Source organism: Macrosteles quadrilineatus, unplaced genomic scaffold (genome assembly GCF_028750875.1).
Source record: "Macrosteles quadrilineatus isolate MER2022 unplaced genomic scaffold, UCM_ALF_1.0 Scaffold_7__1_contigs__length_78375512, whole genome shotgun sequence".
Classification (NCBI taxonomy): Eukaryota; Metazoa; Arthropoda; class Insecta; order Hemiptera; family Cicadellidae; genus Macrosteles; species Macrosteles quadrilineatus.
Window position 1 is genome coordinate 41,423,342 of NW_026542600.1, and position 14,954 is coordinate 41,438,295.

The 14,954-nt window shown below is 33.4% G+C and overlaps 1 protein-coding gene across 1 annotated transcript in view; it reads left to right on the forward strand.

The window, feature by feature from the left end:
* The first annotated feature begins 4,348 nt into the window (after window positions 1–4,348).
* Window positions 4,349–14,954, forward strand: part of LOC128998067 (1,4-alpha-glucan-branching enzyme) — a 35,965-nt gene continuing 25,359 nt past the window's right edge. The window contains exons 1-3 of the mRNA XM_054424043.1: window positions 4,349–4,794; window positions 7,247–7,416; window positions 10,482–10,597. Coding sequence (XP_054280018.1) covers window positions 4,682–4,794; window positions 7,247–7,416; window positions 10,482–10,597 — 399 coding nt within the window. The 5' untranslated portion in view covers window positions 4,349–4,681. The remainder of the gene's footprint in view (window positions 4,795–7,246; window positions 7,417–10,481; window positions 10,598–14,954) is intronic.

Consider the following 14,954-nt stretch of genomic DNA (forward strand, 5'->3'; position numbering starts at 1 on the left):
TTAGGTTGGTATAGCAGTAAGTTTTCTTACCATAGCAATAACATGGCTTCTTATAACTAGGTTGGTATAGCAGTGAGTATTTTTGTCATACTTGAATACTTTTAATACTTTAATAATTTTCTTTGAAATGGCGACCATACAAAGTAGGTATTTTAAGCCAAGTATAATAATAGCCATAGCAATAATATGGCTTCTTATAACTCACACCTCACGCAAACATGGCGGCTGGCGACACGCATCTTTGACATTCAGTGCTACCTCCAGTTAGAATTATAGCTCAGTGTATTTCTTGGTCTATTGTAAACAAAGGTTTGATTAGCGGATATGGTTGACATGCCTTAAAAGAAATGAATCATTTTCTGTTTTTTTATTTTTTTCAGGCAGGAATTTAATAAAAGTACATCAGTCCCAGTTAAGTCGTGCTCATAATATATACAAATTTAATTATCTCTTCCTTAGTAATCAGTACCGTAATAATTGTTTGTGTTTAACTTAATTCAGGATTTTTTCACTATTAACTTTAGAATTTTATATAGAGTTAGTGTAAGTGGTGTTTGAATAATATTATTTTAACAATAAAAAAATTTATAATATGAATAAATGCATAATATGAAGAACCTCTAAAATAATTTATATCGATCTTGTCACGTATTATTTTTAGACCTTTGATAGACAAACTAAAAATTTTAATTACTTGTACAACATTTCCAAAACACGATATTGATTTCTTTACAGCCGCTTTTTTGCATTATTTAAAACAATATTCTAATTCAAGAACAGCTTAAACTAATCCGTCTCAAATTATGGCAATAAACGGAGATTTTGTTCATCCGCCCTTTTGTCTCGTTCCACTACAGCCATAGCTCCGCTGCAGCGGGAAAACCAGCTGCAGCGGGCAAAACCAGCTGCAGCTGGAACTGCTTTTGGAACGAGTTCCACGGCGACCTTGGAACTAGCTGCAGCTGTTTCGCCCAAGTAACTGCTTGGCACATCTCTAGTGTGGGGCCCTATTTTTGAAATGGTTGACTGTTGAGTTGAGTGTCGAGTCATTCTATTTCCAATCGTTTCGTATTTTTGAAACGGTTGACGGTGGACTTATACAACCAAAACTACTCAACACCTATCGAGCTGTTGAGTGGAGGTTGACTGCACTTTATTCTTCCTCTCTTTCGGCAAAAAATTACTCTTTTTGAGACGACGCCATATTGTTTTGTTATTGCTTTTAATTTACTTATTGCGATTTAGAGGTTATGTATTTGTTGTCAATGTATTAGCACCCAATTATGCGATTGTTTTCTGTAGAATAATCGCATTTTAATTTTATTTACTGTGTCAATACTAGACTATTTAATCAAGGGTTTTATTCTTGTTGGGATGTTTGAAATAGACTAGGCATACTAATTGAACTTATTATAAGATAATTATTGTTATTAGACCTATGATTTAAGGTTTCAAGATTGTGGTAGAGAGAAACAATATCATAGTTTGTTTCAATACCATTCACCTAATAAAGGGATCAAATTAATTTAAGTTACGATATGCTTTCAGTGCAATGGCAAATAGCCGCTTTAACCTAAATAAAAAACAATTAAAATTAACATAAAACAAACCGATGAAGGAAACTAAAATAAGGTGATGTGTTCCGAAATAGAGACGAAGAAAGCAAATAATAATGTATTTAGGATGAGTGTAGGACCTAAAGTAAAGTGCAGCCTATGCCTAAACTTATAACTAGCTACACCCTAAAACAAACATCCATAGTAAATTTTATTTTTTATACTTAAGTATATTAATTTATTTAGTTTACTTTAGTTTATTACTTAAGTTAAGGTACTTTGCAATCACTAAGATTGCAAGACATAACCTCAATCTCAATCTCTCAAGAACGGAGTTGACAGTTTACCTCAGTGTCTCGAAATATGGCAGATTGAGATTAGCTGCCAAATTTTAGAGTAAGAAGAGGTTAAATCGAAGTCCGCAAGAACTCTGCATTGTGATTGGTTCAAAATGACGTCATCTGAATTTTTGACGGTCGTATGCTCTACATTTCCACCACGAGTCTCTCAACTAGTGATTCCCAAACTCGCTTCCCAACTGTTGGGTTTCAAAAATACCAAATCATGTTGTTGGTTGAGTTGAGTGCTGACGATTGACTCAACTGTCAACCATTTCAAAAATAGGGCCCGTGGTGTGTTGGTGAATGGTGGGGGAAAATAAAATAGAATAGGACTGGACTGGAATGTGTATGGTATGGTAGGGATTTTTCTTCTCATTTTTTAGGTTGGCATCGGATTGTTTTAGTCATGAGACTGCTAAATTTGTCTAATTTTTACTTAATAATGTCATAGATTAAATATACCCCACTCATAGATTTATTGTTTTGGTTTTCAATTCTATATTCTCAATCTTATACTAAATTTATATTTATAAATTTAAATAAATAATACGGAAATAATTAGCTGTTTTTTCCTATATAACCGACAACCATTGGTATTTGATCGAAACTGTTTTAGCACTGACGGTTGACCTTCAATTTGAATCTGCAGCTCTTTGCCAATTTTTTTTGTTTGTTTATGTAATAATGGGAATTTTTAAGTGTATGTCAGATGCACAAACTTGCAAAACTATCACATTTGACAGACATCCCAAATAACATAAATCTCATATAATTTCTAATACCCCCGCCACAGCAAACCTGCAGACTAAGCGAATTTCCATTAGCCTGATAGAATTTCACATTAAAATGCCTCCTTAAAAAAATCATATTTATTCCCTATTTAAATAGAATTAGTTTAACGAGAACTTAGGTTTGTTACAACAGGGAGGGTAAAAAGGTGGTTTGTTTATGTTAATAGTTTAGTAAGAAATGAATGTATTTTACAAGTTCGATCAAAATATGTTCATAAACGAGTAAACTACAACAGTTGACTTATTCTCTATAAGAATAACATGGGGATTTTAAATTTACAATTTTTTGGAATTTTCTCCGTAACCATTAGGCGCACAATAACGCTTCAATATACTAAATTATTTGGTTTTTTTTAAGCTCTACAAAATGGTTTGGAAATAAATTGTAAAATTGTGTGTTCTTAGGGTCAAAAATGGGAAAACCCTATTTTTACCCCATAAAACCCCCCCATAAACCCCCGTTCCCATAGTCCGATCATGCTGGTTCGCGAACTCGTTCAAATAAATGTAGGTTTACACGTTTGTACCAAATTTCATCAAAATCGGATCATTTTTGCTCGAGTTATCGTGCTAACGGACACATATATATATGAATTTGAACGGATGGTGTTTTTGGCCTCTAGGGACCTCAAAACGAAAAAATAAATCGGTTCCGGGTCCAGGTCTTACCATGAGTATTACGGTAATAGCTTATTCCCTATATGGGAAATTCGCTAAAAGGAACTCAACATTCTCACTCAGGAATAACCCAATTACCTAGCGTCCTAGGACAAAAGGTATGTACACAGCTTTGGACAAAAGTCTGGATGGTTTTTAATTATTAATATTTTTACATGTATGTTAAGCTATAGGCATTGACCAAATGACCATGTTGTGTTCACTTTTTATTTTAAGATAAGTTTGATCAATTTAATCCAGCACATTTGTGTCCGATGAAGAAAATGTCTTGATTAATTGTTAATCGGATTTAAACTAAACTTCTGGCTGTATAGAATGTTAGTTGAAAATAAAGATTTTTCAGCACGTTTAAGTACCAAAACCAAATATGATCCCAACTTAACCATTTGCATACACAGCATGATTTATTTTAAACATAAATTTTATATGAGTGTGTTTATCCCGAATCTGGCCAATGGCGTATTGACGACAGTTTCGGACCATAAAAAAGCCACCAGTACTGACATTTATCAGCATTGAAGACACATCCACTCAGCCACCCAGTTATAATGTGTTATATCCATAGTTTTAATTAATTTCGCTTAAGAATCCATTTCAGCTATGGTGTCAATGCAGCAGTTAACAGCGCTGCTTCACCTCTAACAATGCTTTAACCTGAAACCGTTGTCACTCATGTGCATCATATCTTCACGCACCCATGATTCCGTTTCATTATTCTTTCTCGTCATAGCATAAATGTAAACCTTGATTTCGCTCTGTCCTCTCTGAATACAAGAGCTTTTAAAAAGCGATAATATGTGTATATTCTTAGTGTTTATGCACTTTAATTAAACTTAAATTAATTGATAGTTTGCTCCAAAGTCTTTCAAAGGTATTAACTTCTAATTACTGTAACTGTACTAACTTTCGGTTGTCACAGTGGTGTGTGCTTAGTTCCGGTGGAATAGCCCGTTCGGTCCTGTCTTGTCCCTGACAGTCTGTCAGTCATCATCTGTTGATCTGTCTGTAGTCTGCTTAACCTTACGTTTTGTTTTTATTTGGACTATTGGAGAATGTCAGTGTCATAACCTTGATAAGTTTGAAGCCGAGTGGTTAAGACATGATAAGAGAGTTTTGTCTTTGTAAGTTTAAAGACACTTAAGTTTATCAGTAGTTTGGTTGTGCTAGTGATAGTAAGTATACGTAATATCTTATGTTACCGGTAACTAAGTGATTCAAATCAACTTTATTTTCTGGTCTTTATTGTAAAATTAAAATTGGTTTGAACATTTGGAATTTTGCGTTGACGATCTTGGAAAGCTATTGAATCACAAAAATGGGTGGTAAATATTCGTCAATGGATCCCATGGAAATAAAAGTTCCTCAGCTTGATTCTATGCTCGAACGAGATCCTTATTTGAAACCCTATGAAAGAGAATACCGACGCAGGTAAGACTAAGCCTACTTTAGTTTATTTTGAACTCTGGGTACTAATCAAGCATGTAACGCATATTACATAATAAATTTATTTGACACCATTTTAGTCCCTTCAAATTACATTTTAAATTGGCCTACTATGAATAGTCTGGCCGTACTAACAGTTTTACTCTTGTTTTACTTCTAATGCCAAACGTAATACAGTTGTAGCGTTGTTTTGTTTTTCTGCACCAGTCACAGTTTTGGACACTTTAGACTTTGGGCATTATTGTTCATGGACCCTTTTCGCTCTTTTGACCTTGACACAGTACCGGTATAGAGATTGTAATTTTCTCTCAGTAAGTTTTAGCATAAATAGGAGATAGCCTAGTAGGTTTAGTTAGCATCTCGGGACTATTGTGGGAGAGAGACGGGTGTGATTCCCGGCATATTCATAGTAATTTAAGGTGTTTGAACCAGAGGTGAGTAACTCCGGAACGAACTACTCCGAAAGAACTACTCCGACTCCGGAACGACAAGTCCAACTCCGGCTCTTGGATCGGAGTTAGTTCCGAGTCAAGAGACCGTCATTGGTTAAGATACATTATGTTATAAATTAGAGGTTTTTGTAGTAAATAAATATTTAAATTTTTTTGAAAATCTGTTTAAAATGAATGTAGGCTATAATGAACAGTAAGTAATCGACTAATGAGAGGGGAGCAGCGGAATACCAAACATCACAAGAATACGACTGGAACGACTCACTCACTGCCCTACTGTTTTGTCATTCCTCACTCCACTAACTATGGTCCTATCCTAACCTAGCTTAATCATTATTCGTTTCGCTTGTTCAATAACGATTACTGGAATGGAACCAGGAACTATCATCCAGAGGTGATGCGAAGAGGAACGATGGACTGGAACTATGAGCTCTGAACCAAAATGGTTGGTGAGTGAGTGAGTCTGAATGGAAGCGCTAAGCGCTCCTCACTCCGAAAGTCCGGTGTTCAGCGCTCTTCTAAACGGGGTTGGAACTACTCCGCGGAACTAGTTCCGACAACTCAATAACTCCGGAGTGAACGACTCCACCAATTGAACGATAATTCCCATCTCTAGTTTGAACCGCTTTCCCTTCAAATCGTTTGTGTTACCTTCTTTGTAAATTCCACTGGCGTAGACAATTAAAAAAAAGGATTGTATGGGCCTAGTTGGGGATTAAATTTAATTTGAACCACACCTAATCAGGTAGGCCTAGACTATAAAAAACCTCGGAACCTTGTTGATGCTATCTCCATCAACTCAGACATTTGACCATTAAGAGTTATCATGTCCTTAGAGTTTATGTAGTACTGTAGTAGTAGAGTAGAAGAGTAGTAGTAGATAGTAGGAGAGAGTAAGAGGATAGAGTAACTTATAAGCTTTAGTGGGATATGTATACAACATGTACAAAGCAAGAAGTGCAATTCAAAAGGTAGGCAGTCAAAAAAGATTGAAGCAACAAAAAAACTCAGACAAAAAATCACAGAAAGAGAAAGCAAAACGAAGCAGGACGAACCCCATGCACAAACTGACAAACTCAAACAAGAAAGCTTCTTCTTAAAATGACTAGCCTACTTACAAATGCAATGTTCTTGGGGATAGTGAAGAAATCATCGGTAGAGAAGAGTGGATTTTCTAATAGAAGATCCTGGATATTGCCTTTGAATTTTGAATGTCTGGGTCTAGGCTGAACAAACAATGTGATTTAAAAGATTTAAACTCCGTTGGTCAGAGTTACATTGTTTTTTAAACCTTAAAAATGAGATATCAATTATCTCTGTACCTGGTATTATGAGCATGATTATTACATATTCTTTGCAAGGATTGTAAATCTTTCTTAACATTTCCTCTTATTGTAAATTTTACATACACCTAGCATATTTCTTCAACAGAGACTGTGGTAGCAGTTTTGTATGGATTAATTATTACGTACTCTTAAAATAAATGCCTCTTTTTCTGTGAGAATAGACATCTCAAAATTATTCGTAAGTAATTACCAAGGCCTATATTAATACTGTAATTTCATAGAATAATTCATGTTTACAGTAGACTCCCTCTTATCTGGACTCCTCAGGACCAGTCCGGATAACGGGTTTTCCGGTAAAACTGACGTTCCCAAAAAGTCGTTAAAACGGATCATTTAAATGCAAACTGTATACTTGACTTGAATTTAGGAGAGCATTGTATTTAGACACGGGATCACTGGTCTCAAATCTTTCCAACGAGAAGAGTCGTTTCAGTACAACCCACTTCCTTCCGATCTAGTCCGGTTAAATCGATGTGCTGATAAAAATTTGTCCCGTTAAAGAGATGTAATTTCCGCCGAGTGTAGTCCGGTTAAAATGTGTCTGGATAAGAAGGAGTCTACTTTATTTGATATTTTACTAGCCTAATGTTCTTAACACATTTTATATGAGCCTTATTATTGTATTTATTTTTCTTGCAGATACGCCTGTTTTCTGGATTATGTTGACAAGATATCTGAGGGCGAAGGAGGGTTAGAAAATTTCACTCAAGGTTATAAATGGTTTGGGATACATATCAACTCAAATAATTCAGTCACATGCAGGGAATGGGCCCCAGGAGCAGAGGAGGTCTTTTTATTTGGAGACTTCAGTGAGTAAACCAATCATATCAATATAAATAACCCTGTTGCAGCAGACCTGTGTACATTTCCTCCGTGGTTTTTTTATGTGAATACAGCGAAACCTTGATTATTCGGCCCTTGATAATCTGGACCCTCTATTAATCCAGCTTGGATCTCATTCCCAAAATAATCCCACTTAGTCTTTATGTTTCCAGCGGTGGGGGTGTTATATATATATATATTAATTCAAGAATCACCCACTTCTTTGGGATTGACTTCTTGTTACTACACCCCAACAAACAATAGGCCAAAACACCTACCTTTTGTTGTGATAGGCCAAGTTTTTTTGTTTTTTTTTAGAAACCTCCAAATTCCCTAGTTTTACCTTGTTAATTTGTAGGGAATCCATTTGAAAAGGGGTTTCTCCATTGCATTTAAAATTCATATTTTAATGTATTAATGCAAGTGGAAGTATTATTTATACTAATTCAACTGATTATTCAAACCCTTGTTAATTGATAAAATAAAAATAAAATGCTGATTAAAATATACTATAAAGGCGGGTGTTCCTAGCTGCAGGGTATACGCCGCAGCGGGGTGCGGTTTTGAAGTTACGGAGTCTGCGGAGCACACAATACACAGTGATACGTATAAGAGTGTTTTCCTAGGAATTGTACGCCGCACCCCGTCAGCGGGGTTCAGACTGCAAGCCACGCTGTAGGTAGTAAAAAACCAACTGTTTCTATTGTTGCCTTTTGGATGTGTAATGTTGCGCTAAGGCTGTATGTTGGCTTCCTTTCTGAAGAAAAGTAACAACAGGCGACAAGTGAAAAACGATAAGGGCTGTCCAGAAAGTAAAAGTCGTTTTGGTCTAACAGAAGACAGGACTAGCATCCTCGTTTTATAGAACTTGTTTCTACTCTCAATATGTATCTAATTAAGTAAAGGACTAGCTTTAAGCATTGCATTTTTAAAGTTTATTTCATGGAACAGAAATCCTAAAGTTTATTATCACAACAATTGTAGTAATCGTCATCAGGAGGCCAAGTTCTTCTTTAAAAACAATCCACATGGCACGATTAATTCCCTTCTGGATTCTCTAAACATACAATATTTTTTACTTTTTGTTTATTTTTAACGTTAAAACATTGGTTATTTTCTGTGCAGCCCTGGCACTGTAGATTGGAATCCTTGTGCATTATCTGTTTCAGTTAATAACTAATGGAGAAATTTTGAAAAAAAAGAAATGTTAAGCATACGGTATGTAAGAAAATTCTGTCTGAAAAGGTTTGTTAAAAGATAATGATTATATTTTTCCGCTAGAAAAATTGTTTGGGTAACAATAAAAATAGGTTTTAACTATTAAAATGTGAAACCTTTTTAGATCTTAGTAAGTAAAAAATGTTTTTTTTCTGAGTTCAATATTCATAATTTTTTTATATTACTTTAGCATCCACGTATACTGAAGGTTTTATAATTACGGTTGAATCTTAAGCTCTTCACATCATAAAATAGGCTACAATGAATCAACACAAACTTTGCTCTTTAAAAAGTCTTAAAGTCAAATCTTTTAGCCTAAAGATTATTCATTACAATATACTTGAAAGAATAACAGCCAACTCAATAATCTGTGAGAGTTAAGTACACAGTTAGTATCCAATTATTTTAGTTGAAATTATTTATTGATTTAATTAGACATACATTTAGTAAAAAGCACACTAAAAAAAATCTTAATAATGTTTATATTGTAAATATTGTAGGCTACTAATTTGATTACCAATCAAAATGTAATTCAAGGACATCTTATATTAATGATCGGGTTTTTGTGTCAAAATGGGTCTTGGCCTCTGATAATTTCATGACTTATGAACTTAAACAGATTATGCGTTCTTAATATAGTCAAAATAAAATAAAAAACTTATTGCAGTCACTGAAAATAATTTAACTAAACTCTACCAGCAAATATTGAATTCTTGGTCTTTGACAATGTACTTTAATTTATCTTGTTCAAAAAGACTGTAATTATTGATACACTATAAATACCTAATTGCAAATTTTAACATTGGGGTTGTTAAGTTTTATGTTAACAAGAAGAACTCAAACAACCATAAAAAAAATAAATGCCTTCACAAATATATTGTTCATAATTTAATTTGACAAGGAACTGTACCTAAAGAACTAATACAAATTATAGATTTTCTTTTAAAAACAAACCGAACAACTTCATTTTTGAACAATTATTGTGTAGAAAATAATAAACAGGTGTTAGTACCTGCTGTGTAAATTTGTATGGTTAATAGAAACCAGGAGAAGATGAGAATGTAAAATAATATGAATGGTTAAAAAGTCATTGTGAGCTGAAACATGTGTTTTAATTTAACATAAAACTCTTGTGCTGAAATTGGGCCAGAGATCAGAAATCCCGTCTGATTACTCGCAAAAAAATGCAATTGGCGTAGAAAAACACCTAAATAGAAATTAAAGTCAGCCATTTCACAAACAATTTTAATTGGTGTGCTGTTTACAAATGCTGATTTAAAAAATTTCTGTCCTTGTTGGCTTTGTCAGTAAAGTGTTGTTTTCATTTACAATTGTTTTTAATAACTTCAGAGGTAAAATCTGGAAAGAAGTGTTACATACCGGTAACACTAAATATCGCTAATTCGTAAACATGGTAGGCCCTACAATTTGTCCTTTTATTTAGTTTTATTACCGTTGTTTTAGACAGTAATTCAATTTGTGTTATTAGGCCTATTATCAAATTGAATCAAATCAAAATAATTTATTGTTGAAGACATTTTACAATGCATTAACAATTGTTACGAAATAGATAATATTGTCATTAATACAGCAAATTAATTCTTACATGTAAAAAATACAATAATATCTAAAATTAAAAAATACTGGCACAATTAAATATAAATATATTAAAACCTGTAAAAAAATCCTCCACTGTAAAAATCTATTATATCTGTAGAATATTGTTTCAACCACCCAATCAAATTAAACACCATCGAGCATGGCTCTGTCCCCTGTTACTAAGGATGTCATATAAGTTTTGAAATTTACTGCAATAATTGTTATCTAATTTCAGATCAGTGGAATAAGTTTTCTCATCCTTATAAAAAGTTGGAATATGGAAAGTGGGAACTCCAAATTCCACCAAATGCGGATGGGTCATGCCCAGTCAATCACCTCTCTGAAGTTAAGGTACCGTATTTGAAATAATTTTGAGTTGAATAGTATTGGAAACTAATGTTTTATAATTGATTACTTTTTAGAAAGCATTTTTGAAATGATTACTTATTGTGTTCAACCCACTGTTTCCGTTTTAACTGTACAAAAACAGTCTGGAGGTAAAATGAATTAATAACTCAGTTCATTATAACCTAAACTTTACCTTCTTAATCAAGCGAATCCTCAGGATTGGGGTTTTATAGGGGGTCATATGGGGTAAAAATTAGGATTTCCAATGTTAAACTTTCAAAAAATTAAATTTCTTTTTAAAAATGACTTAGGAGGGCTCAAAAAATAAGTACTGTAATTTAGAATAACGGTGTTGAAATTTTTTGTTTGCTATTTAAAAAGTGAATAAATGTGAAATGTTTTAGTAAAAATCCATTCAAGCAAATAAACATTCCCTTAGTCTGCAGGTTTGCTGTGGCTGGGGTATTTTAGATATCCATAATTTTTTATTCACTTTATTTATTTTTAATTTCATTTCACATTTTATATTTGTTAATTTTGATTAATTATATGTCAATGAATTGTTTTTCATGTAGTTATATTGAATAAATAAAGCTAGATGAAATTGAAAATAAATTTATCTTTCCTACAGTCACCCGACAAAGTGACACCTGTGTTTTCCTTGCACAGATTATAGTATAGAAAGCCTTATTTTGGCACACAGTTTTACTTTGGCGCACACCAGTATTCCAACCAAACAACACAAAACAGCGTGATTTTATTATGCACATAATCCGTGTGCACATGAAAATAAGCTGGCAACACTACTTAAAGATATTACAATTGAAAGACTAATTATTTATATGATTTATAGTAACTGTAGGAAAAATATAATGTGTAAAATGAGCGCAAACTGTCTTTGCTGCAATCCAGAAACTTTCCACACACGCCTACGGCTCGTTAGTAAACATTTCTCTTGTATGCAGCAAAGTCCCACTTTGCCCACTAGTTACAGAAATAACAAACATATTGTAGCCTATATAGTGTGTAATGTCTTGTTAATTTTTTTTTAATCGGTTGTACTGCAACATATCTGGATATAGTATGAAGCCCAGATTAATGCTTTCAAGTTTGTATAGAGCCTAAAAGTTGATTAAATCCTAAATAAAAAGTTAAACAAAACATTATTTTCCCTACCCAGGTAAATGTTAAGCTCTCATGGCATATCTACTTGTGAACATAAATAATAACCCTCCAGGGGGCGCTTGCGGAGCTCAGCTCTTCTCGTTAAGATTTTGTCCAAAAAAACTATGTAATTGTCTCCAGCCGTGCCTGACTCTCTACTTGACACCTGACATTCCTGTATTTCCCTAAAACAATGTTTACACCCACTCTTCCCCTATAGGTTCAATTTGAGATGCGAGTTAGTGAGTGTGGTCAAGTCGGGGAGGTTTTCTCCACGTTCACCCTATCTAGATTTTTGTTAGATTTTGTACAAATTCGTTTACCCTACAGTACATATATCACAACACAATTTTTGATTATAAAATTTGTTTAAAGAATTTACAAACTTCCTAAAATGCTTATGATTATAATATTAGTACATGATTATTTGATTTTTAATTTTTTTTTTCTATTAACGTATACTTGCCTCATTGTAGATCAAATATCTGCATGCACTCCCATAACACCGATCTTAAAATTCACTAAGCTATTTAAAAACTCATCATGTTTTTTGAAATATTACTCTTAAATAGTTGTACAATTTACGATTCAAAAATGAATTGGTTCCTTATCACTTTAGTCAGAAGTTAACTGCAAAATTGATATAAAATAAATTTGTATAATTATGTGATGAGGGGAATTTGTATGATTATGTGCATGTGCCCTTTAACTTTTCAAACGTTTAGCGCCCGCTCGATTGTTAACAAGAAGAAAGCATAAATATTCCATTGAAACTCAAATATCTGCACTATCTAGGCTAGAAATAATGTAGCAAGAGATGTTAAAATACGTTTCTAAGACAAGAATTTCAGCCGATTATACTTTTTCTTCCTGTGTTCAACAAATCTTTCTCGATGTTAAAAACAGCCACATCGAAACAATACCTTTCAGTAACTTTGATGACTGTTATAAAACCTGTGCATGAGTCTTTTTGTAAAGCTATTCTAAGTGCAACCGGCTAGATACAAGCCGCTAGTCTGGTGGTCAATAATTTAGCCTAACCATGGGTATAGAGATCATATTTAGATAAAAATAGTAGCAAAATTTACATGAAACAAAACATATTTAAATAAACGGCAATTAACAAAAATACTTAAATCAACTGTGAGAAGTCTGGACATGTGATTCTTAGTTAATAACATCTTAAATAATGTAAACAATACAATTTGGATTTTAAAACAATATACTACCCGGACTCAAGGCAGAAGGTGTTGAGCCCCCAAAGATCACCCGCCACATCACTTCCACTATGATTTAGAGCAGTAGCTTTGTGTAGGTCAGAAGATCAAGCTATTTTACAATACTCATCCATCATACTCACAAAATATTTCTCAACACTTCAATCTTGATAACAGTGTTGGGGAAGCTACTTTTAAAATGTAGCTAGCTACAACTACTGCTACATTTCCAAAAAAGTAGCTTAGCTACAGCTACAGCTACAGTTCCGAAAAAGTAGCTAGCTACAACTACAACTACAATGAAATGTAGCTACAGCTACAATTTTAGCTACTTTTCCAAAGACGTTAATTTTTATTCCACGCACATTAGGTAAATGTAAAATAATTGCAACTACATTTGTATTGAACAAACATTTAAAAAAATGTTAGTATTGTATCTAACATTACTTGGAAAACAAATTATTCCTAGATTGTATTTAATTTGTTGGCATTATAAACCTAACATTACAACAACAGAACCAAATAGTTGGGTGTCCCATCATATTTACCGGTAATTATTTTTAAATATTGCATTATTTTTAAGCATCTTAAAATGTAATTTTCATTAAGTTCAAAGGACATACAACCAAACTATATTTTAAAAGCTAATTTTATTAATTTAATATAGATTCATTTATATATGTTTTATATCAACAATTAAGACCAATAAAACTGCAAAAAGATTATTTAAAAATACTTTTTGTGTTACAGAGCCTAGCCTACTGAAATTGGAGTTTATTGCCTTTTCTTTACTTTTAATGTTAAAAACAACATTGCTATAACTTTTAAAGTGATAAATTACTTATTCTACGAATAACACTTTTCAATGTCAAGAAATCATCCTTCATTGTCATTATGCATAGGGCAAATTGTGCTTCAATCTAGTTGGTAGAGAAAACAGTATTCAGTAACTTATCCTGAAATCGGCTTTTAATTTAAACATGATGAAATTTGTAAAGTAAAAATAACATGTAGGCCTACTTGGCTATGTAACAAGTTGGCTATAGTAGGCTTGTTCTTGCAAGGACTAAACAGATATATTCATAATAATTGAACTTTGTATTCGTCTTAAACCATAGCCTCAGTCCTATACAAGAGCTGTTAGCAGGAGCAAACTATGCTATTTTTTCAATGTAAGTTTCATGTTATATGGAGATTTTTTCATTACAATTATCATGTAGTCTAGGCATATCTTAAATCTCATCAGGTAATTTCCTCTTTGCTAATTTAGTAAACCTTTGAAAAATCTTCGTAATCTAACCAAGGAAGGGCTTGTGATGATAAACCACAATCAACAGCTGAAGCAAAGGTTGATAGACCAGCTTTCTCATTATTTCAAGGTGTGTTGGTTTCCATTAAACCCCAAGTTGAAGCATTATCGATATAATAAAGAAACTAAATTGATTAATAATTCCCCTGTCCTGTCAATCACTTGCAAGCATTCAATTCAATAGCTTCTCTTGTCACCGGTACCGTTTAAACGTCGTCTGCATCTAGCGATTTTATTTTATCTGACAGTAATCATAGAGTAGTAAATTAAGGAAATGAGAGCCAAAAATGTGGATAACACTCATTTAATGGCCTCTATGTCCACACAACGTTGTAATAGGGAATGAAACGGCTGCAACCAGCTGTTTGAAGCCAAGAAAGTAGGCCTAATTTTTTTGAAAATCTCAGTTTGAAAGAGGTTGTTTCACGTAAGGTTGAGGTTATGATAAAAATCACTATCTCAAACAAATGTTAATGTAGCGAGAAAAGTAGCTGAAATTCCGCTACAACTACTTTAAAAATGTAGCTAGCTACAGCTAAAGCTACAAAATTTTCAAAGTAGCGTAGCTACAGCTAACGCTACAAAAAAAGTAGCGCGCTACTGTAGCGTCGCTACTTGTAGCGCGCTACTTCCCAACACTGCTTGATAATCAAACCTACATCTTACCGTT